General features: G+C 40.4%; 1 protein-coding gene across 4 annotated transcripts in view; it reads right to left on the reverse strand.

Moving 5' to 3' along the window:
• Positions 1-21,046, reverse strand: part of znf385a (zinc finger protein 385A) — a 77,256-nt gene that overhangs the window by 10,021 nt on the left and 46,189 nt on the right. For 2 of the 4 annotated variants that reach the window (XM_058409756.1, XM_058409757.1), the window contains exons 2-4: positions 19,795-19,940; positions 11,043-11,153; positions 4,465-4,636 (exon numbers count right to left, since the gene is read on the reverse strand). In XM_058409756.1, coding sequence (XP_058265739.1) covers positions 4,465-4,636; positions 11,043-11,153; positions 19,795-19,940 — 429 coding nt within the window. Of the gene's footprint in view, positions 1-4,464; positions 4,637-11,042; positions 11,154-14,613; positions 14,935-15,153; positions 15,314-19,794; positions 19,941-21,046 lie in introns of those variants that run through there. The other 2 variants (XM_058409758.1, XM_058409759.1) reach the window with 2 other exon arrangements.

Genomic DNA, 21,046 nt, shown 5'->3' on the forward strand with positions numbered 1-21,046 from the left:
TTCCTAACAATTCACAGATTCGATATGGACAAGTGTCACCTATCACATAGAAAGCTGTTACGTTCAGCTGGATTAAAGAGCAGAATGAAGGTATTCTGTCCATTGGCGGTACACACAGTGTTTGAGTGGCCCATTAGGTGGGGTGGATAAATGTCTCCGTCTACACAAACAGCATTGTGTACAGTCAGCACACCAAAGAGGTGAATACATGGAAAAATTTGTGCTTTTTTTTAATGAGCTCCATGCTACAAGAGGTGTGACTTTAAAAAGGAACAGAATCCCCTCTCGGTAATCTTATACTCACAGGATTGCTCACACAGAACCGTTCATCATCTGGAGTTATATAAAATCATAAAAAACAAATGTGTGCACAATAAAATCGGCAAATATTTCGAAGCTCAGTGTTAAAAGATGCATTAGTGTGAGGGGGAGGCGAGATACTGCAGGTGCAAGTGGCTCTGGTTGAACTGTGTCGAGGTGAAGAGATCCGCTTAATGCTCGATGGCTGCCATTTATCACCATCATGATTTCCATCATTTGCATTCTCGCTACACCAAGTGCCCTTCTTTTGCCTTTAGGGCATTCTAATATAAGGTGATGATTCACTCTACTCCAGTGTTTATATTTCAGACTGAAATGAGACCAGGTATCAAATGGATTGGCATCATCCACCCTCAGCCAAACTTACATATATCAAGACTGCCTTCAACAAAATGCTTAAATTCTTTAACAGCTTTGTAATTCCCACATGAATAAAAATGTGAAATGTTTCCTAGCAGCACACTCCAACATTTCTACCACGTTTTTCAGGTTTTACGGTTGCAGAAGTGTGTGTGTGTGTGTCAGGTGAAGTGCAGGGCCATTGCAGGCATGGCTGAGCCTCACAGGTGGATCAGGTGTTGGAGGGGTCAGATAGGATCGAGGGCCAGTCGCCTGCCATCCCACTCCCCCCCCCACCCATCATTAATCATGCATGAGCTGTGAAACCACTAAGCCCATATGAGCTCTGCGACTGATTAATTATAGAGAGGGCTGCATTTACTCACACACTCTGTTTTCGTCTCGGCTGCCTCTCTCTCTCTCTCTCTCTCTCTCTCTCCAAACACTTAGTGAAAAAAATGCACACCTAACAAAAAAAAAGTTTACTGTCATTTTTCTAGGCTCTAGATGTTCTGCAACTGTAGCTGCGATCCTGGATTATGACACAACAAAAAAATCTGAAGAGATTTGGAGAAGACCAGAGATTTGTGAAGTAGCCAGGGATACTTGGTTATGATATTTGGAAATGAAACAGAAACACTGCTATGTCCATTTCTATATTCAGTTACAAAGTTCTGCTAGCCAGATGAATCCGTCTCAACAATTGTCTGGACATTGAAAAGCTGTGGAGTGCTTTGAAGGCATACAGGCTGGGTTTTAGCGCAGGCCTTCATTAGAAAGGGAGGGACTGAGAATGAGAAAGCCGAAAGGGAGTAACCAGAGGGTCTGGAGAGCCGTCTCTCACGTTTACATCCCCCAAGCACCGGCATGGCCTCGTCCCCAGAGTCTCGAGCTAATCCAGGGTCCAGGAAACAAGCTCTATTTCTTGTGGAGAATTAATCAATTGGCTGTCCTGACAGCAGGCTGAAACTGTACACCCGCGCTGGTTAAAAGGTGATGCCACGGATCTTTGTATTGTTTTACCAACTTCTCCAAGAAGCAGCTCCAGTGATGCATGCAAGCCAACCGATAAATAATTAAATAAACAGTTTGAGGACCATTACATATCAGCAGTTCTCATGAAAGCGTGGGAGTTTTCCATGTTCTCTCCAAAATACTGGAAGCCCCAACTCAAACTACATGCTCACAAATTAGGAATGTAACACAACACCTCTCTCTCTCTCTCTCTCTCTCTCTCTCTTTCTTGTTAGAAAATATCCATATCTGTGTTTAGATTTAAACTTCAAATGGTGGTCTAAAATGGTGGTCCTGCAAGTTGAGCTTTATAACTCTGAAAACATTGGAAAAACACTAGAAACAGACATATCAGCATTGTCTGCAATTCTGGCTCAGATGGTTCACTTGAGTTCATAAATAAACTAAAAAAAAAAAATTATCTGACTGCCGGGTCGATCCTGCATGAACTTTTTTGTCGCATCCTATGGGATCCCAGTTCTTATGCACACCTCTAGGCTCAACCAGATGCCTTACTGCACCTTTCGGGCAATAATCAGTGTGCCTCTCATTTGTATCTTTTCATAACCTATTACTTCCCTCTATCACAAAATCAAACACACACACACACACACACACACACATACAAACTGTGGTGTGACATAATGAAGAAAAACCTCATTAAAATTTGAAGCACAACATAAATCCTCCAAAATGTGGTAGCACATCAAACACACCACAGTCCATTTATACTCGCTGTGAACCCAAATCGAAACCCGAATAAAGTTTTGCTGCACTACAAACGCACACTGAAATCAAGTTAAAGAAACCTCAGGGAACTCTGAATGTCTAGATTATTCTTTTAAATTGTTATGGCACTCCGCACACACCATTATTCTTTTCGAGCCCGAGATATAGGGCTTCAAGCAGCCAGATGGGACTGCAGCTGTTTACTCCTTTGGGGTTGTCAGCTCTGTGGATGCTGTGTTGTGAAACTGATATTAAGGAAATGCTGCTGAGAAGCTGACTGGAGATATGAGATAGCAGGCAATGCACTGGAATTCTCTAAATGTGTGTGTGTGTGTGTGCTAGGGCAAAGGGTCACAGGATGGAGGTTTGGATGGAAAAAGGCATTCTTTCACATGTATCTGGTTACACATTTAGATCATAGCTGGCTTGTTTTGGCCCTCTACTGCTGGAACCCATCCTGTCCTGGCCCTTACGAGTGTGCAAGCAAATCCCTGGGTGGGACATGGCTACACCATCCCCTCTTTACTGTCCCCTCTTTTTTAACCCTAGCCTAAGTGCAGGATTTCTATTTTGTCTCCACATTTATGAAAGTATGTCATTGAAAAGGTGAATGTCTGTCTCGCTGGGCTTCTCAGATTATAACTGTAATGACATCCAAAAAAAACTAAAAAGGACAGTCTTTGGAAAATCCTGCTTTGAGTGCTTCCCACTTTCCTAATAGTTTGATCCAACTTTGGGTTTGTCAGGATGAGTTAATGGAAAGAGAACGCCGGAGAGGGAATGCTAGTGTCACCCTTTTCAATCCTTCTCTACAGCTCTTTATCCTCTCATCCCAACCTGCTGATTGAATCAACTGTCCACATTTAATCGCTCTTGATTAGACAAAGATCAGCTGTGATGTTCCTGCCATGCTGTGCCGCTGGCCTCTTCTGCAAGCTAATCCCATCAGTCTTGTGAAATTTCTGTTCCTTTAGGGAGTTTTTATTTCACCCACAGTCTCTCAGTCTCACACCATCTTTCTGTCTCGCTATTCACCAAGTGCTGCCAGCTTTAGCCGTTGGAATCCAACAGTTTATTTTGAATGAAAGACAAATTGCCTTCTAATACCCAGTCCCACCATTTACAGTGTTGTAAGCTCATCAGCTGCTTCACTTAATTAAGATGCCAAACAACTGCTATGCATTGAAGCAACATGCAAAGTCACACCATTCGTGTGAGATTGACCTTTAAATGGGAATCAGTCTTTTCAGGCCTTGGCCTCTAGACCAAAAATTCCCGTGCTCTGTCTATGATATTAGCAGCATGGGTGTCTGGGTTCAAGGACCTGTAACTGACATATCAACCCTACATCCAGAAAAGTAGCTCTTTAAACTCCTTTTGAAAATGCAAAGGTCAAAAAACACTTGCTGGAGTACATAATGGAATGGTTAATGCTGGTTTTCCATTTGAAGCCCTGAATCATTTGCTAAGCAAAAAGGGTTTCTAGGTGATTCACGTGAATCTTTATTAGTTGTAAAAAGCACTGGCAATTGAGATGAAAGTAATGGATGATGAGTTTAATATAATCAAATACAGACATGGAAAAACCCCCATGTACTCAGATTTTTCCACCTGACCAACTAGAGCAGCAGCTGATGATGTGGTGGATTCAGTATGAATGAGGATGGACAGTTAGGAAGAATTATACCACTACAAACATGCTGCAAAAAAATTCCATGACTGCAAAAACTTCCACTGACTGGCCAGTTTAATAGGTATACCTGTATATAGTATGTGGACAGTATGGAGTTATTCAATTAGCTCATCATGTTGCAGCATCACTGAAGCATAAAACTGTGTAGATACAGGTTAAGATCTCCAGTTAGATCCACAGTTCTGTAGTGAGTAAAGTGCAGTAGTAAAAATGCAATGGATGTAAACATAAAAGAACAAGATTGTTGGTGCCAGATGGGCTGGTTTGAGTATTTCAGACTGCTGATCTCTTGGGATTTTCATGCACAACAGTCTCTAGAGTTTACTATATGCTGTGTTAGTTTAAAGTGTGTTGAATATAATCATCACCTGTTTTGCTGGAGTCAGTGTCTGTATTGGCTGTCGGGGCTCCTGGGGGTGATGGGGAGGAAGTAGGTCCAGGAAGAGGCTTATCACTTTCCTGTGGACGAGTCTTAGAGGTCTCGATGCCTTTCACTCTCCTGGCATGCCGGTTCCCCTTATAGTGGGCCTCTGCCTGACTCTGAAATGAAAAAGAAGTTTTAAACTCGTGCTGTTGGCTCAGTATTGTCCACAAACATCCAGAACCAAACTTAAAAGTCTGCATATTTTTCCTTTTTCAGGCTTTTAACTGTCTTATACTTAGGGCTGAAATACTGCAGTGTAAAAATAAACACCAGAGACTGACAAATGCTCATTAACCAAGCAACCCTTTCATTATACAATGTAAAATTCCACAATGTCCGTCATGATGTCATGCTACAGGGATACCAACTTGGTCACACTGAGCATAATGAGCACCTTCTAAGTAAGGCCTGTCCGTGTCGTGGGTGCCGTTCCTGATCCATAAAGAACAAGGGAGTTTCAGTCTATACTAAGAAAACCATCTGCACCATTTGAGTTGATATTAGAATCAGTGGTCTTAGTACTGAACTTTGGAGATCACCTATATTTGATGCAGGAGCATGATGTCCTGTCTGTACATCACACTTTTATTTGTCTGTCTGCTTAATACAGAAATAAAATGAACAGGGATAACATCTGGTCCATGTTGAATAATGAATTATTTTTTCTAAAAACATTTTAATCGAATCTCCTTTTCTTTTTTTTCCCCCCAAAATACAATATCTAGAAATCAAATATTTATTAACCCACATATGAAAAAATATCTACTGCAGCACAAAACCTGCAAATACAAATAGTTTGTGTGTTCTCTGGAGCATTATTCATTTATATATATATATATTTTTTTTTAAAAAAGATGATATGAGAAATCATAATACGAGATCAGAAATACAGTATGGGTGGTTAAAGTTTTCTTAAACTGCAGCACCTGAAAAATGCTGTCGTCCTTATTTATCTTCCTCTTGCTATTTTTAAAGAGCATGACGTGATCTATATTAGGCACTAATATAGGCACTAATGATAATCTTTAAACTATGCTTCTTGCTACTAGCTATCCAATAATTACTGATGCGTATATATATATATATAAATAAACACAACATGCACAGCCTCTAAAATATGTATGAATCCAGGTCCTCAAAGACTATTGGTAGGTCAGGCTGATAAAAAAAAAAAAAACGTTCTGGTTTAATTGTTTTTCTTGGCGAACACATTTGTCAGAGAATGTCAGTGGCTAGCACAATATATTTAGTTGTCCCCGTGGAGGGACAGACAATTTTGTGCACCTTCATATTCAGAAGCAGTACAATCTCTGATATGTGGAATGGTGCACACCAGTCATCCATCATTCTGCTGATTTGATCTCTGGTGAGGATACTGTTTGGATGTTTCCAGAAATACACATTTAGGAACTGTCGCCTGTGGTCAACGTCCTCGTTATAGAGCAGAAAAGTGGTCACTGTGACCCACATGCATGCGTTAACTAATAGTAGCTTAAAGCATTAGACATCATCCACCACTGAAAGCAGCCTATCAGAACGGCACTAGTCATTATTAGTCGGGCGATTGTCCTGTGGTCACTCTCCTACAAGAAGTGAGAGCTGATGACAGCTGCCACTGGCATTGAGATACACAGAGAGAAAGAACGCCTGGCACTGTAGCGCAGAACGCAAAGCAAACACTGTAGAACTGAGATACGGGAAATGGTGACAGAGGAAGACCTGACATGATCCCATCTCATCTGTGTGACAACACTGCGCACATATTGGGGTGAAATCGGGTCAGTTCTCCCTGTCCATGATGACAGGCTGTGGGCGGTAATTGGCGATGACAAAGCTGTATATAGCTGGTAGTCTGTAATCAAGCCCTCCAAGGCACTTAAGGGGTTGTCTGTCTAAAGACATGAGCTCAGATTTGGGGTCATAGAGGCAGAGGAGGGAGGTCACTTCTTAACGAGCTCAGATATCTTGAGAACTAACAGAAGATCCATGTTTCTGAAAGACACAAGCTGGTGCTCATGTGCTCTGGACCCTCCACCAGGAAGCCACAAATAACATACTCAGGTTTAGGTGTTGACTATGTGTTAGGGGCAGACACATGGGTTAAGGTCACAGAGAGAAAAAATAAAACCTGATAACTGACAGAGTGGAAGGGAAATCTGAAAATAATCACACTTTTAAGTAGATGGTGTATGTCCACCATGTTTGGGCAGATACTCTAAGATACCCAATTTACCAAAATAATCTAAATAAAGGCTACTGATTAGCGAGATAAATTTCACTCACAGTTTATGGTTATGCTGCATTTGATTGACAAAAATCTGCATATGATAATGTTTACAATATTTAAATGAGGTTTTGCTGTTTTATTTTAAATAGCTTTTCTCTCAGAAGAACAAACTGAAACCATATGTGTCTGTAACCGCATGTCAAGTATAACACAGAAAAAGCTAGTGAATCAACAAGAATGAGGTCAGAGGAGAATGACCAGCCTGACTTGAGCCGTCAGGAAGGCTATGGCAACTCAACTAAAGCATCTCAGAATACACAACACGAGGTGGATGGGATACAAAAGCAGGTTTGAAGGTGTTCCTAATAAAGTAGCTGGTGAGAATATAAAGATTCTTACTAGCTTTATGATTATTTTGAGATACTAAGGTTTATTTCTGGTCCATTTCTTTTTAAGATGTAGTAAATTTTTACCTCAAATGGCTTAAATGTAATACCTGCCCTTTGCTTGTCGAAATTTGTACATGCAATTCTGGCACCCCTAAGTAACATTTAAGCTGATGTAAAAACACTACAGGTATCAAATTGATGTCTTTTTAAAGATACTACAGTGTATTGTGAGGATTCTCAATTCTACAAGATGCACCAGAAGGTTGCATCTTGAAGGTTAAAGTTAAAGGAAATGTTACAGCAATATGGCAACAGCTCATGGAGCTGAATGAAAACAAGCTTACCCAGTCCTTTCAAAGGACTAATAAGGGCAAACTCCCACAGTGAGCAACACAATAACAGATTACTGTTCCTCACAAAACCAAGTGTGGGCAGAATGACAGATGCAATTACAAAAAAAAAAAGAAAAACCCAACAGAAAAACAAAACAAAACATGGCAATGAGCGTGGCAACAGGGGGAGCAGGAGTCACGTTTATTTTACAGCTCTGATATAAAGCCCTGCTTATTTTCGAGAGGTGATTTTAAGCTCCAGCATTGACAGAGAGAGCCCAGGCCCAGTGACTGACAGCAAGCCTCAGAGGAGGGTGACTGCAGGAGGAAGGAACAGCACGTTTTCAACCCTATCTTGCAGCAACAGTAGCACAAAGCAATGACATCACTCCTGCAGCGCAGCAAGGTTATACGTCCACCTCACGTGACAGACGCAGGGACGCGGGGACACTGCAAACTGCTGCCTACAACAGCACAGCAACGCAGTGCCACAAAGCTCCCAGCTTCTGGTTTGATGAATGCAGCGCGTGATAAATGCTGGCAGCCAATCTGCAGCTGCTCTGTTATCACAGAGCGGGGATTAGAAATATACAGATCCATAATGAAGCGTGAAATGATGGTGGCATGGGGCGGATGGAGGACGGATTTTAAAGGAATCAGCGTGATGCTGTCTTCGAAGAGAAACTGCTGCATTCACTCACGCAGGGATCGTAATGTGATCTTTCTAAAAGTGGTAATGCCAAACGCAGCAAATATTAAAGCTAGGAAATCTGAAATGCTAAATGACTGACGCGGCTTAGTTTCTGTGAAATCACGAACCACTTAACCGATACCTCATCCTTCCTGCTGATTGATTAGCAATCTGTCTCTATCGAATGCCTGTACCAACAAAACACTGTACATCACAGTATACGTTATATATATGTGTGTGTGTCCAATTAAAGTCTTGAATAGAAACAATATTCCTACCATTATTATACAGTTATTAGACCTATTTCTAGACATTATATTTTATATAATCTTAACAAAAAAGATGTGTTTATTTCAGAAATTAAGCAAGTGTCCTGAAATGCAGAATTTTAAGCTAAAGCAGGACATACAATTTACAGACTCCTTGAACACATATTAATTTAACTATTCACATATTATTTACGTGAATTAAATATTAATTTAAATGATTTCTTTCCAAACTCTAAACTCATAGAACCTAAATATATTTCTTTCATTAAAATTGTCATTAAATTCCAGTCGACACAAAAACTTTTGATAACATTGGGCTTTAACAAAATTAAACAAATTCATCCCCCTGCCTGTTTGTTTCAGTCCATTTTGAGATCCACGGGGTTAAAGAAAGTAAAATGACGCCATAAGGAATAAGAAACCTGTTGACCTGATGACTATAACTAAAACTGATTATGTCTATAAATAAAGTTTAATAGTTTGATCTTTTGCAGTGGGGGTAGAGAGTGTAATTGTGTGGAGCACTGAGCACAAAGCAGGACAGCTGCTTCATCTTTTATTATCTGGAATGTGTCAATCTTTCTATGTACACTTGCTGCACAGCACTTAAGCAGTATCGAGCTGGTTCTATTCAATTCAATTCAATTTTATTTGTATAGCGCTTTAAACAATGGACATTGTCTCAAAGCAGCTTTACAGAAGTTCAAGATTAATATTAAATTTATTTTTATTAAACCCTAATCCCTAATGAGCAAGCCTGAGGAGACTACAAGAAGGTCATGAGCTGGGCTATAAACACAGAGCTTTTCACAAAACATGGAACCAATACGGAATTCACACCTAAGACAACTACAACAATGTAGCTAGACCAACAAAAGAAGCCCACCATCATTACGTCTCGAATGGGACCTATATTTAGCCACACAAGCTACTAAAATAAACGTCATCCCAGTATGAAGATATGTTGCTATGTCTTTATCTTAATGCCAGCTGGCCAGGCTCAGTGTGCCTCCCTGTAAATCATTTGTTACTGCTTTGTCCCAACAGCTTAACAGGCCTCCGCAGACAGACTAGAGTTCTTGGGCTTGCCCTCGTCTCTCAGTGTCTGTGGCTTGGGCTCAATGTGAGCTGTGCATCTGCTGAGTGGAAGCTTAAGATTACAGCCTTCCTCCAAGAACAACATATTCTGCCCATGATTACAGTGTTGCTCAATAAAAAAATAGCGCAGGATTGCAGGACACTCCCAGAGCTTGCTTTGGGACTAACCTCATGAACTATGTACTTTTTATTACAGTTACCATCGGAAGGCTGGGGTGGAATATTCCAGGATCTGGATCCCATTATCATCACTGCAGTGCTATACAGTGCATAAGTACAGAAAATAAAAGAAAGAAAAACTTAGAATTTAGTAAGGGTGAATAAATTTCTAGCACAGGCCCCTAGGACTTGCATATTTCTCACCAGGGCTATTAATTTTTTAATAGTATTTACCCACTGGACAAATAGGTTCAATAATATAAGCCCTATTTCCTACTGAAGTGTTTATTAGATATGTATTTTTACAGACAGACAGACAGACAGACAGACAGACAGACAGACAGATAGATAGATAGATAGATAGATAGATAGATAGATAGATAGATAGATAGATAGATAGATAATCCATCCCAAAGGGAAATTTACACTTCGCCTGCTACACACTGATTCTGTAACTATCATGAGCAAGCTTCTGAATTCCTCCACCTGCTGCACTACACACATCAGCTGTGTTGCTGTCTGTCTGTTTTGAGTAGATGGATTAATTAGCATGCACAGATGGCTGATAGCCTTTTCAGAAACCCATATATGGAAATACTGAGCGAAATAAAGTCTTCCACAGAGCTGTCATATAACTCTCACAATACAAAACTTCATGATTAAACAAATTGGCGAAAAAACGAAAAACAAAACAAGGACACTTATCAGACAGAAATAATCTCCTACTTGAAGAGATGAGAGGACAGATCGCCAGAGTTCATAGCTGAAATATTTGTCAGTGGTTTCTCAAGTCTCAAACTAGTTCACTGGGAATTCATGTTGGCATCTGTTTCCATTAACGTGCTTAACTAGCTAACTAGCTCACACTACATTATGCTAGCTTTCACTTCATACGCAAAGCACTTTTTGAGAAAAGCGAGGTGTGTAATAGACCACAGTAATTTGTGTTCACTTTTTTTTAGCATCTTTTTGACAAAAGGGATGTGTGTCATGGACCATTGTCATTATTCTTGTTTTCACTTTCTGTTGTAACAGATCATAGGCTGCCTGTAAGATCTAAGACCGTATTCAACCGTGCGTACTGATATGGAGTTTAAGAATCTCTTTGATATCCACCACCAACAACAAAACAACACACAGATCCACAGTGCATCTGGACGGAGGTGGAGCGGCTGTGTTCTCTTCCTGGATCTAAATGTGGTTTCAGCAAGCTGGAGCATAACAGCCTTCATCTAGATGATTCACATTATGTCCGTGTTTTTGTAGCTACCGCATTGTTTGTTATGAATACAGACGTCCAAACAGAACGTCCCCCAGCAAAAAGTGACCAGCTAGATCGGCTGCTTAGATAATGCACCTCTGAGTTGAATCGAATCTGGCAGACATTACAGGAGATGATGGGCCGCTTGGTCTTAACCAGTGGGACTCCGAAGGTGTGGTTGATCACCGCCTTCTGAACAGGATCCATCTGGAAGAGAGAAAGAGAGAGAGTTTGAGAAATGGAGAGAGAGAAGTGAAACAGCTGTTGTTGACGGAAACCATATCCATATGGCACAGTCCTATAAATCATGTTGATGGAGAGGTCTGAATGGCCCACAGGTTAGAGATCACCAGAGAGAGACAGGGGATTAGGGACAGTACAGGGTCCAGGACACTGTGAGTAACACTCTGCACATATTAAATAGCTCAAGTAATACTTTTTTTTCCCAGCATATCAATGACATAGATAATTAATCAACACGACCCAACTCATTTCCTGATATTAATTGAGTTCCTGTCATGCCGTTCTAGCTAATTAGCAAATTAGCAATTTAAATTCACAACAAATTCAATGGGTTGAGTTTTAGGTCTGCATTTCACTTCGGAATGACAAGCAAACACAATATTTCAGGAAATTACTGAATGCAATTTAAAAAAAAAAAAAAATAACAAGGCTCAACCACTTTACCAAGAGTCATATGATCTTAAGTGGGAGTGTATCCTATGATATCACTTCAGTAGATTTCATGAGCCACCCTTTTTCTGAAAACTAGTTTGCTTGAGCAAGTCACATCTACTACACATCTATAACAGGCACATATAAACCTAATTTTTCTTATATCGACTAGCCGATTTTCTCTCTTTGTATATTTTACGTGCTAATTCCCACCCACTAAACAAACTCTCCATGTCATAAAACAGCTACTGAGTGCTTCCTAGTGAAACCAGCCATTGGCAATTTCTCAAACTGCTGCTCATGTTGCATCATATGGCAGTGTAACATGCTCAGATGAAGTGGTATCTGATGTCACAGATGCCTGTGATTGGTTGGTGTCGCTGTGATTGACAGGGGAGAGACAGTACTCCTAGTCCCTCCCTCCGAAAATTTGCTTTCATGGCTCCTGGACATAGATGACTGTCGGAGATACAAACTCTGAGGTACAATCTCGTGATCTGGAGATGATCGGCATGACCATGAATATTTTCCATTCGTGCCAGTTTTCATTACGGTACACATTTCAAATGGTACACAGTTTTCCTCAAGGTATGATTTGTAGAAAATGAACAACACGTGTTGTACAGGATTTAGCAGACGTTCTTATTCCGAGTGACTTTACAAAAATGCACTGTAGACTCTGACGAAAAACATATCCTCACTCTAGTACAAATGTCACTGGTCTAAGACTAAAATGATGTGACGTAGCAGTTACTGTGTGTTAATACAGCAAATAAAACTGTGCACTGTAATGCTGTATTGTACTGGTTATACTGTACGAGATGCCAGCATGCACTATGAACTTGCTCGTTCTACACAAGGCATTTGTTTTTAACATTTTAATGCCAATTTCCGATGACAGCTATGCCTTTCACTTCAACTTCTAGGGTCGATTGGATCTGACAGGCCCGTCTATGACAGCCTCCCTATGGCTGGATGAAAGGAGAAAAGCCGCAATGAATATTCGCCAACTCAAACAAAAACTGTTTGAAACTCCGCACGGGAGTGGTATCCAGGCAACCATAGATAAAAAGAAAATAGTCAGTGGAGTTAAGTCATAGAGCAAGGAGTGATGGCACAGCCAAACACAATGCGAAGAGAACAGACTGACATCCTCAGATTGCACTTATCTCAGTACTCATCCCAAACACATAGACATAATGCGTAGGCTATAACAGTGTAGCAGACACATGCTGAATTAGTCTCTACGGCTGCGCTGTCATGACTCTCCGAGGAATTAACTGCAGATGGCAGTCATTTGGCTTGATCCGAACACCTCAAGCTAGAGCGTGGCAACAAAAAGAATATAATAGTCAGCACTAATCAGATCAGACTACAGTCTTTGGAGCAGAAAGACTGGAATGGTGTGCTGGCTAATACTGATACTGTGATCTATTGACAACATGATACATTTTTGTGTCATTTTAGTGTCATCATTATCATCAGGTGTCAGAGCTGAGCATGTAAAACTATCTATCCAACAGCAGTTTCATTGTTCCCTGCTTTTCTTCATGCATTACTTAAAATGTTAAGTAATTATTGAAATACTAGACAAAGATCCTTGAACCTACAGTGGCCCTTGATGGCGCTTTTTAAGCCAATCCCTAGCAAAATGATATACTGTTATACAGTGTGTTAAGCACTGGGATGATATTTTTGCCAAATCGCCCACCCATACTGGAAAAGCCTCTCATTAGCCCCAGATTAGTTACAGGGCACTGATGCTTTCTAAACTCCATTTTAAAGCACTTTAAATCCACCCACATGATGAATTAATAGAAAACAGATTTCTGAATGTCAAAATGCTGCTCCAACCCAAATTCCATGGAGTTACCCCTCAGGGCCTGGAGAATCAGAACAAAAATAGCTAAGCTAACATCTCTAACATCATTTTCACTTAGCGTAGAGGACAGAGACGTCAGGCCATATGGCATCAATCAAGAGGAATGATCTCCCTAATATAAAGCTCCGCTCTTGACTGAAGTAAAGCTAATATATTACATATACTGCTATAGCGTAAGTGAGATATTAATCTTGAGAGTTAATGCCCTCGGAACCCATCTTCCAGAAAACCACTCCTCGTTCTCATAACTACATGAATTTCCTATTTGTCTCAGTGCAGTTAGTGAATAATTCATGGTAACGACTGAATAATATGAGGTGAATAACTGATTAATAAGAAATTCTGCGTCTATTAAGCCATTTACAGGATACAGTAGTTACCGAGTACTGTTTTTATTTCTTCGTTTATCACACCGAATATGAATTTCTACTGATTGTGACAATTTAACAAAACTGAAGTAGGTGAGTGTTTCCATTTCCATTTAAGTATTTAAAAACAAGATCTTGTCATATAAATAACACAATCAAATGAGCCATAAAAGACAGCTGCCATTCTTTCTATCAGTAGGATATGTAATTTTCTGTATCTCTCAGTATCACTCAGTATTTTTTCCATCCCTGTATATATGCAATAGATGAAACAGTTCTCTGGAGGCAGACTCAGACTTATTACTTGACTATATTAAGGTAAAACTGCTGTAATTTCTGTGGCGCCTAACAATGTCTGTGTCTACACTGTACACATCAACACAGTGACCTACTGGGCAGCAAGACATTTAACATCTGTGCTGTCAAGACAGTACGCCAAGTAAACTGGACACTGCTATCTCCTCATGTACTGGGAGAAAACACATTCTAATCAAATACATGACATAAACATTAAGCAGATTTGGATTCGGGACAAAACCACTTTAATTAGATGACAACATAAGGCTGACATAAACACACACATTCCGCACACCAGAGACAAGTGAAAACCCTTCATTCTGCTCTTCCTGGTAAACTCCTCTTTCTCTACAGATATCTGACATGCACTAATTGACCCGGAGAAATATTCCATCTATATCAACACACATATAGGAAAGCACCTCTCTCTGCCTGAGAAACTCACCTTTCGGTCCTCAGCACACACAGCCGCATCGGTCCCCCTGTCAGAGCACACACACGTGTGTGTCTGTGTGCGTGAGCTTGTAGGGAGGGATGTGTAAATGGAGTGAATAACTTATCCAGAAGCAAGTCCACCTGATTCTCATACACTCACTTATATACACTAATCCGAGCGCTTACATACACCCTCTGGTGTTTACAGATCATTACATGAGTCTGTTTGTCCTTTTCCTCCTGTCGTCTGTCCACACTCTGAGCAGTAGTGTTATGATATCTCAGTCTCTCTCTCTCTCTCTCTCTCTCGTTCTCTCTCTCTGCCTCTCGTTTTTCTCTCTTCTTGCTTCTGTGTGAGCCTTCTGACTCTCTGCCTCTTTCTCTCTCTCTCTCTCTCTCTCTCTCTCTCTCTCTCTCTCTCACTTATTATATTAATAGCCTTGCTCTTTTTATTTTCTGCTTCCCTGACCAACTTCCTTCTATCTCTCTGTCTCACACAAGCTCTCATTCACACACACACACACACATACACACACACATCTATACTCACTCAAATTGTCCAGATGCAGAGGAAATGTCACGCACTCTTCCACTCTTCCTCCTCTCTCTCTCTCTCTCTCTCTCTCTCTCTCTCTTTTCCCTGTCACCCTCTTTTTCTGTCTTCTCTTTTTAGAGTGTATGTCTTTCCTCTACGCCCCCACTGTATCAGCGCACGACTCCGCACAGCTTGCCGGATTCACCCCTCCCCCAGCTCCCCCATAGTGACTCAAACTCTCACACTAAATACATCCCAAGCTCCGAGAGATCTCAAGCAGCTGCAACTCAGCCTCCATCAGAGGAGCATGTCAAGACCATAAAGCCTGATGGTTCAGCTCGCCGATTCGTGCCAAAACTGTCACTGTCATGAAGGAGCAAGGACTGTTGCAGTTTCATAGTTCATCAACATAATTGACAAACTATAGCAAAAAATATGGAAAGCTCTGAATAAAGAATAAAATACAACACAGTGTGCTAATGAAGATGATCAACAATAGTACTATTAGTAAAACTGCCAATACTAACACTGTACTTATCCTTTTATTTATTAAAGAGCAACAGAATGTACGCATTATCCATTTGCAGTTAGGTTTAATGTTGTGAAATGTCAGCTAGTTCTTGCTCATTAACAATGCGTAACGACTTCCTAACTTAGCTGTAAGTATTGTTATTGTAGCTCGCCAATAATTACGGTCACTCACCAGGCACGCTTTTCTTTCTCTTTCGAAGCTAACAAAACAAAAAAGCCCACACAATTTCATGTTAACAGGAATCCACAAAGCCTTCTTTAACAAAATCTACGACAGCTTTACCTCTGACTCTGACACTGGAGACTTCTCCAATGTTAAATAAATATCTTACAAGCAGCGTCATCCTATAAAGGATTACTCATGCTTCTAATGTGTTTATGAGGCACATGTTCCATACTGTTCCTGTGCGGGTTGGTCTTTCAGAAAAGAAAACAGAGAACAAGGACATTGATATAAATGTCCAAGCTTCAGGTAACGAATATTAATTAATATCTTCTGACTAATCAGAATTGAAAATTCAACCCGGGTCTCACAGACTAAAATGTTCACATGAAACTTATTCCTACTTTATTCAGTTTAATTCATTGTAATTGTATAGCGCTTTTAAAAAAGCAGCTTTACAGAAGTATAGAAACTGAAAAGAGAAAAAATATATATTTTTAACTATTTTATCCCAAGCCTGAGGCAACGGTGGCAAGGAAAAACTCACTGAGATGATATGAGGAAGAAACCTGAAGAGGAAACAGGCTCAGAAGGGAACCTCATCCTCATTTGGGTGACACTGGACAGTAAATAATGTCCTTTCTACAACAGCAACCAAGAGCTCTTGAGGAACTATTAGGCACTTTATGTGTAAAGATTTGGGTTCATGCATTCACATGGAAATGCAGTACACAAGAATTTTAAAAATGCAGAAAGTCTCAAGAATTTACAGGTTTCTACATGTCTTGCAAGTCTTATTTTGTTGGCCAAGGAGACAATTTATGAGCCCAAAACTTTACACATGAAGTGTTAATATGTTAAAAGTGGAAATACGTTGGTCTAGAATGTGGCATACAGAGCACTCATATCAAGAAAGCTTGTTATGTTGCTGTGAAACCTAGGTGCTTGTGCCAGAGTGTTGATATTCAGTGTATAGAAGTTGCTGCAAATACATTACACATAAATGTCATTTTCTGTGAGATTGTTTTGGTTAAATTATATGTGAGTTATAGTTAACAGTGAGCAAAACAGTGAAATCATGGTTATATCAGACTACTGTGTGCTATAATTAAAAAAAATATTTTGTGTGAACTTTTCTGGGTAATTCTCCTCACTTCTGGAACAGAGGCTGGTGTTAATGTTGAATATTTGAGACGCTACAAGACTTCATGCGCTACACGAAACCACGAATCCTAGAACAGGTGAACAGTAACATGCACACATATGTCCTCCCTGATTCACTGACTTTGAGAGGAAATTCCTGATACTGCTGTGTAAGTGTGTGCCAAGCTTTCCCAAACCCCTACGCTTCAGCCAGCTGCGGTAAATTATGCAGGAACGTCACCCACCCATGAGCACATCCATTCGGACAAGCAGGTACATGGCGGATCACATTAAAGTCACGTTAAATCTTTTGTGTCTGTTCAGTACCCAAGACCAGGTCTGATTCAAACAGAAGTGTATAACTATGGCGAATGCTGTAAAGGTACGTTATTACATTGTGGCGAATGATGTGAACTCAGCCAGAATGACTCCAGCAGGGTGTTTTATGTGTCAGCATAATTCATTTGACCTGTATAACAGTTACAGGAGACTCTCTTAAAGAAACAGTCTGTTTCTTTTCAGTGTGGGGGCTCCATCGAGTGGACGCCAAACCCAGAGATTTCTTGACAGATGTTTACAGATTCCTTCCCTGTCTCCGAGCCAGGAAGAACTAAATATTTCATGTAGATCACAGTTTTAACAGAGATAAAACTGTTTTGAACTTCACAGTGTTGCTACAGCTGTATTTATCACGAAAAACACGTCACAATTTAGCACTTATTCAGCTTAAAGCATATAACTCATGTAGTAAAAGGTCCGTTAGGCAAGATTTGTCAACGATAAACAAGTGGAGCTGAATAAGATTTGAATTATTTAAGGTGGCTCACCATTTCTGTGTACACAAAGCTCTGTCCCAAGAACCTATGATGGTTCGACTAAAGTTAGCATGCTATCTTGAGTTAGCATTAGCAAAGACATCATTTACAAGCAAGCTCAAACATTCAGCAGCTTGAAAGGTGAGTTATAATACTGAACTAAACATCAAGGGTGTCTTGATTTTCTTTGCAATGTGCTCTCATAACTTTTAGTTAGCATAGTAAGCTACTTGATAGGAGATTAAACTGCATAAAGGCCAGGAGACCTGGTTAGAACAATATGAACATGCAAAATCCTGTCCACACTGATTCACCATAATGTGATTGATTAGTTATATAAAGTCAGTCATGATTTGTATATAATGCACTTACATGCCAATCCAGGAACAACTTTGGGAATTATGTGGCCAGTTTCATCCCCTTCGACTTTAATAAACTGCTTCATTATGGAATAACATTGTCAGTGTTTATCTGGGTTTATTCTGTGTTTCTTGTGATTAGCTTTCTTGAAACACAACATTTTTGCTCACTGGGAAAGTATCTGGCTGTTTTCTGGATGCTTTCTGCCATGGTTTTTCCTCTCCAAACATAATGAGATAGGGCGGAGTCAAGGAGAGTTGGGAGTGTCTATGAAAAGTGATGTACAGAAAAACAAGTATTTCGTTCTTTGTATTTGTATTGCTATGAAAAACTTGACTACTGCACCTTTAAGAGAGGAACCAGCTGATGAGTTTCTTAGATATTAAAGATAAAATCTTAAGCTAACTAAAGGCATGTGTTTGCATTTTGACTCTCTAAACGAAATGATCTTGCATATGGTATCCTTCTTTTATTATATTTCAGGGTCCCGGTGTTGTTTTATTGAACCGCTAACTGCTACAATCCTCAAGACAACATCCAGGTGTGCCGTCCTGTCCATTAAAAACCCAGGTCATGAAATTTGTATAAATTCCATTAGGTAATGCACCGACACTGCAGTGTACTTTCAGCAGTGTCCTGGACAGGAGGTCAGTCCGTCCTTCCAGCCTCTCCAACACTCCCATCTGCTGGGCAGCAGGCATATCTCCCCCATCAACCTCACCAGTCTGTCCCACAACACACAGCCCCATGGAGCAGAACCCACAGATTTATGTTCTTATTTCAGAGGTCAAACTGCCACAGCGTACATGCCCCTGAACAAAAATGGCAACTTGAAAAACAATTTAGTGCACACAAAATAAAAAAGACAAAAAAAAACATCTGTTTGAAAGATGTTCTAATACAACAGATGTGGGTTAAAACCATAATTTTTTAATTTAAAAAATTGGAGAAAAAGTTACAAAAGCTACAAAATCAATAGACATAACTCATTTCATGGAATCCTAGATGCTTAAAATATTAAAAAATGTCACTTGGCTTTCTTAGTAAAATATAATTTAAAGGATTTGGAAGAACAATGGGCTGTTTGCTTTAGATTAAAGGATCTGGCAGAGAAACTGTACTTTCTCTCCATCTGTGCTATCATACATAGCCAAAGGGCAAGGCAAATTCTACACTGGCAACAAGTGTGAGCAAACATCTAAGCCAACATTCGAACCACAAGTCAAAATTAGCTTTGACACAAAACTAGGAGCAGGTGTCCTTTTTTAAAACACGTCTTTTTGAAATGCACCCTGTAGACATGGAGGAGTTCTGAATGAGAGAAACTGCCAGCATCGGAAACTGAAATGATTAGCTATAAATCAGCTCATGTTTATTCATGACCCAGGGTAAATCAATGCGATGAGCCAAAGCAAACAAGCATCAGACACTTTCCAAGGGTTCAGATGACGGTTAACATAATGGTGATGGCAAAACATCTTTATCTGGCATGTTCGAATAATTTAAGCAACACTGAATCAGACACTTTGGCTACTTGATCGGAATCACCGATCTAAGATCAATTCATCTGGAGATATGAGGCGTGGATGTAGATGAGGCGTTACCATTGAGTCAAGAGTAGAACAAGACTGTGTTTGTACTCACTGTGTTAAAATTGTGGAAGAGTCCAACACTGTGAGGCGGGGGTGTTTCCATGGGGAACTGCAGGAAGGGTTTCATGTCCAGATGAGGCTGGATCACTGTGGGGGTCCGCAAAAATGTTGGGACCGCCCCTGTTCGGTTGATACTTCCTGTGGAAAATAAAAGGTGGATTTTATGTGAAAACATGATCATTCGATTGTGAACAGGTTTGGAGAGGATTAACAAATAGTCTGAAATAAAGTCCAGGCTTATGCTGGCATTAAATGTGTAGTTTAGGGTTGAAACATAATTCCACTATCTGTAACTGTATCTGTTTATTGCTTCAAATATCCGTGTCTGTAATGAAATTTAATACTGAAGTGGGTGTGTTCTTTGTGCTTGCCTAGCAAATTTAGTTAGTTGTATTTCCCAAAATAAAATAAAAAAAAACAGACCTTGACCAGGCAGTTACTAATGATGTTGTTTATGCATCACACAGCAGCATAGAACCTCCAGATACACTCTCATGTTACGGTAGCATAGTGTCTTAGTGGTTGTTTGCCTCACACCTCTGGGGTTGGGGTTATAATTCCCGCCCAGTGTGCATAGAGAAATTCTGGGTGTTACTCCGGTTTCCTCCCTTAACCAAAGACACGCATTGTAAGCTGACTGCCATCTTGAAAGAAGAGTGTCTGAAGATTGTGCCCTGTGATGGGTTGGCACCCTGTCCTGACGTGCCCCCCTGCTTTATGCCCAGTCCCAGTGACTGCATGTAAGATAAGTGGTCTGTGTTTGTCCTAAAAACTTCATATTTGCAATAAATCAATAAATCCTTTGCTTGCAACCTGTGAAATCCCAGCCCTGATGCACACCTGTAACTATTCAAAGTCAGGGTGGTGGCAGCTCAAGTGGTTTAGGCTCTGAGTTGTTGATCTGGGTTCAAGCCCTAGCATCGCCAAGCTGCCACTGTTGGGCCCTTGAGCAAGGCCCCCAACCCCACCTGCTCCAGGGGGGCTGCATCATGGCTGACCCTGTGCTCTGACCCAAACCCTCCAAGGATGAGATATGTGAAGAAAGAATTTCATTGTGCAGTGATGTATGTGACAAATAAAGGCTACTTAACTTGTGATAGCTTAATGGTTAGAAGATTGAGAGTTCGAATCTCAGGTCCACTAAGCTGCCACTGCTGGGCCCCTGCGCAAGGCCCTAAACCCTCAGTTGCTCAGTTGAATAAAAAATGTGATAAATTGTAAGTTGCTCTGTATAAGGGCATCTG

The sequence above is a fragment of the Hemibagrus wyckioides genome, linkage group LG15, assembly GCF_019097595.1.
Source record: "Hemibagrus wyckioides isolate EC202008001 linkage group LG15, SWU_Hwy_1.0, whole genome shotgun sequence".
NCBI lineage: Eukaryota > Metazoa > Chordata > Actinopteri > Siluriformes > Bagridae > Hemibagrus > Hemibagrus wyckioides.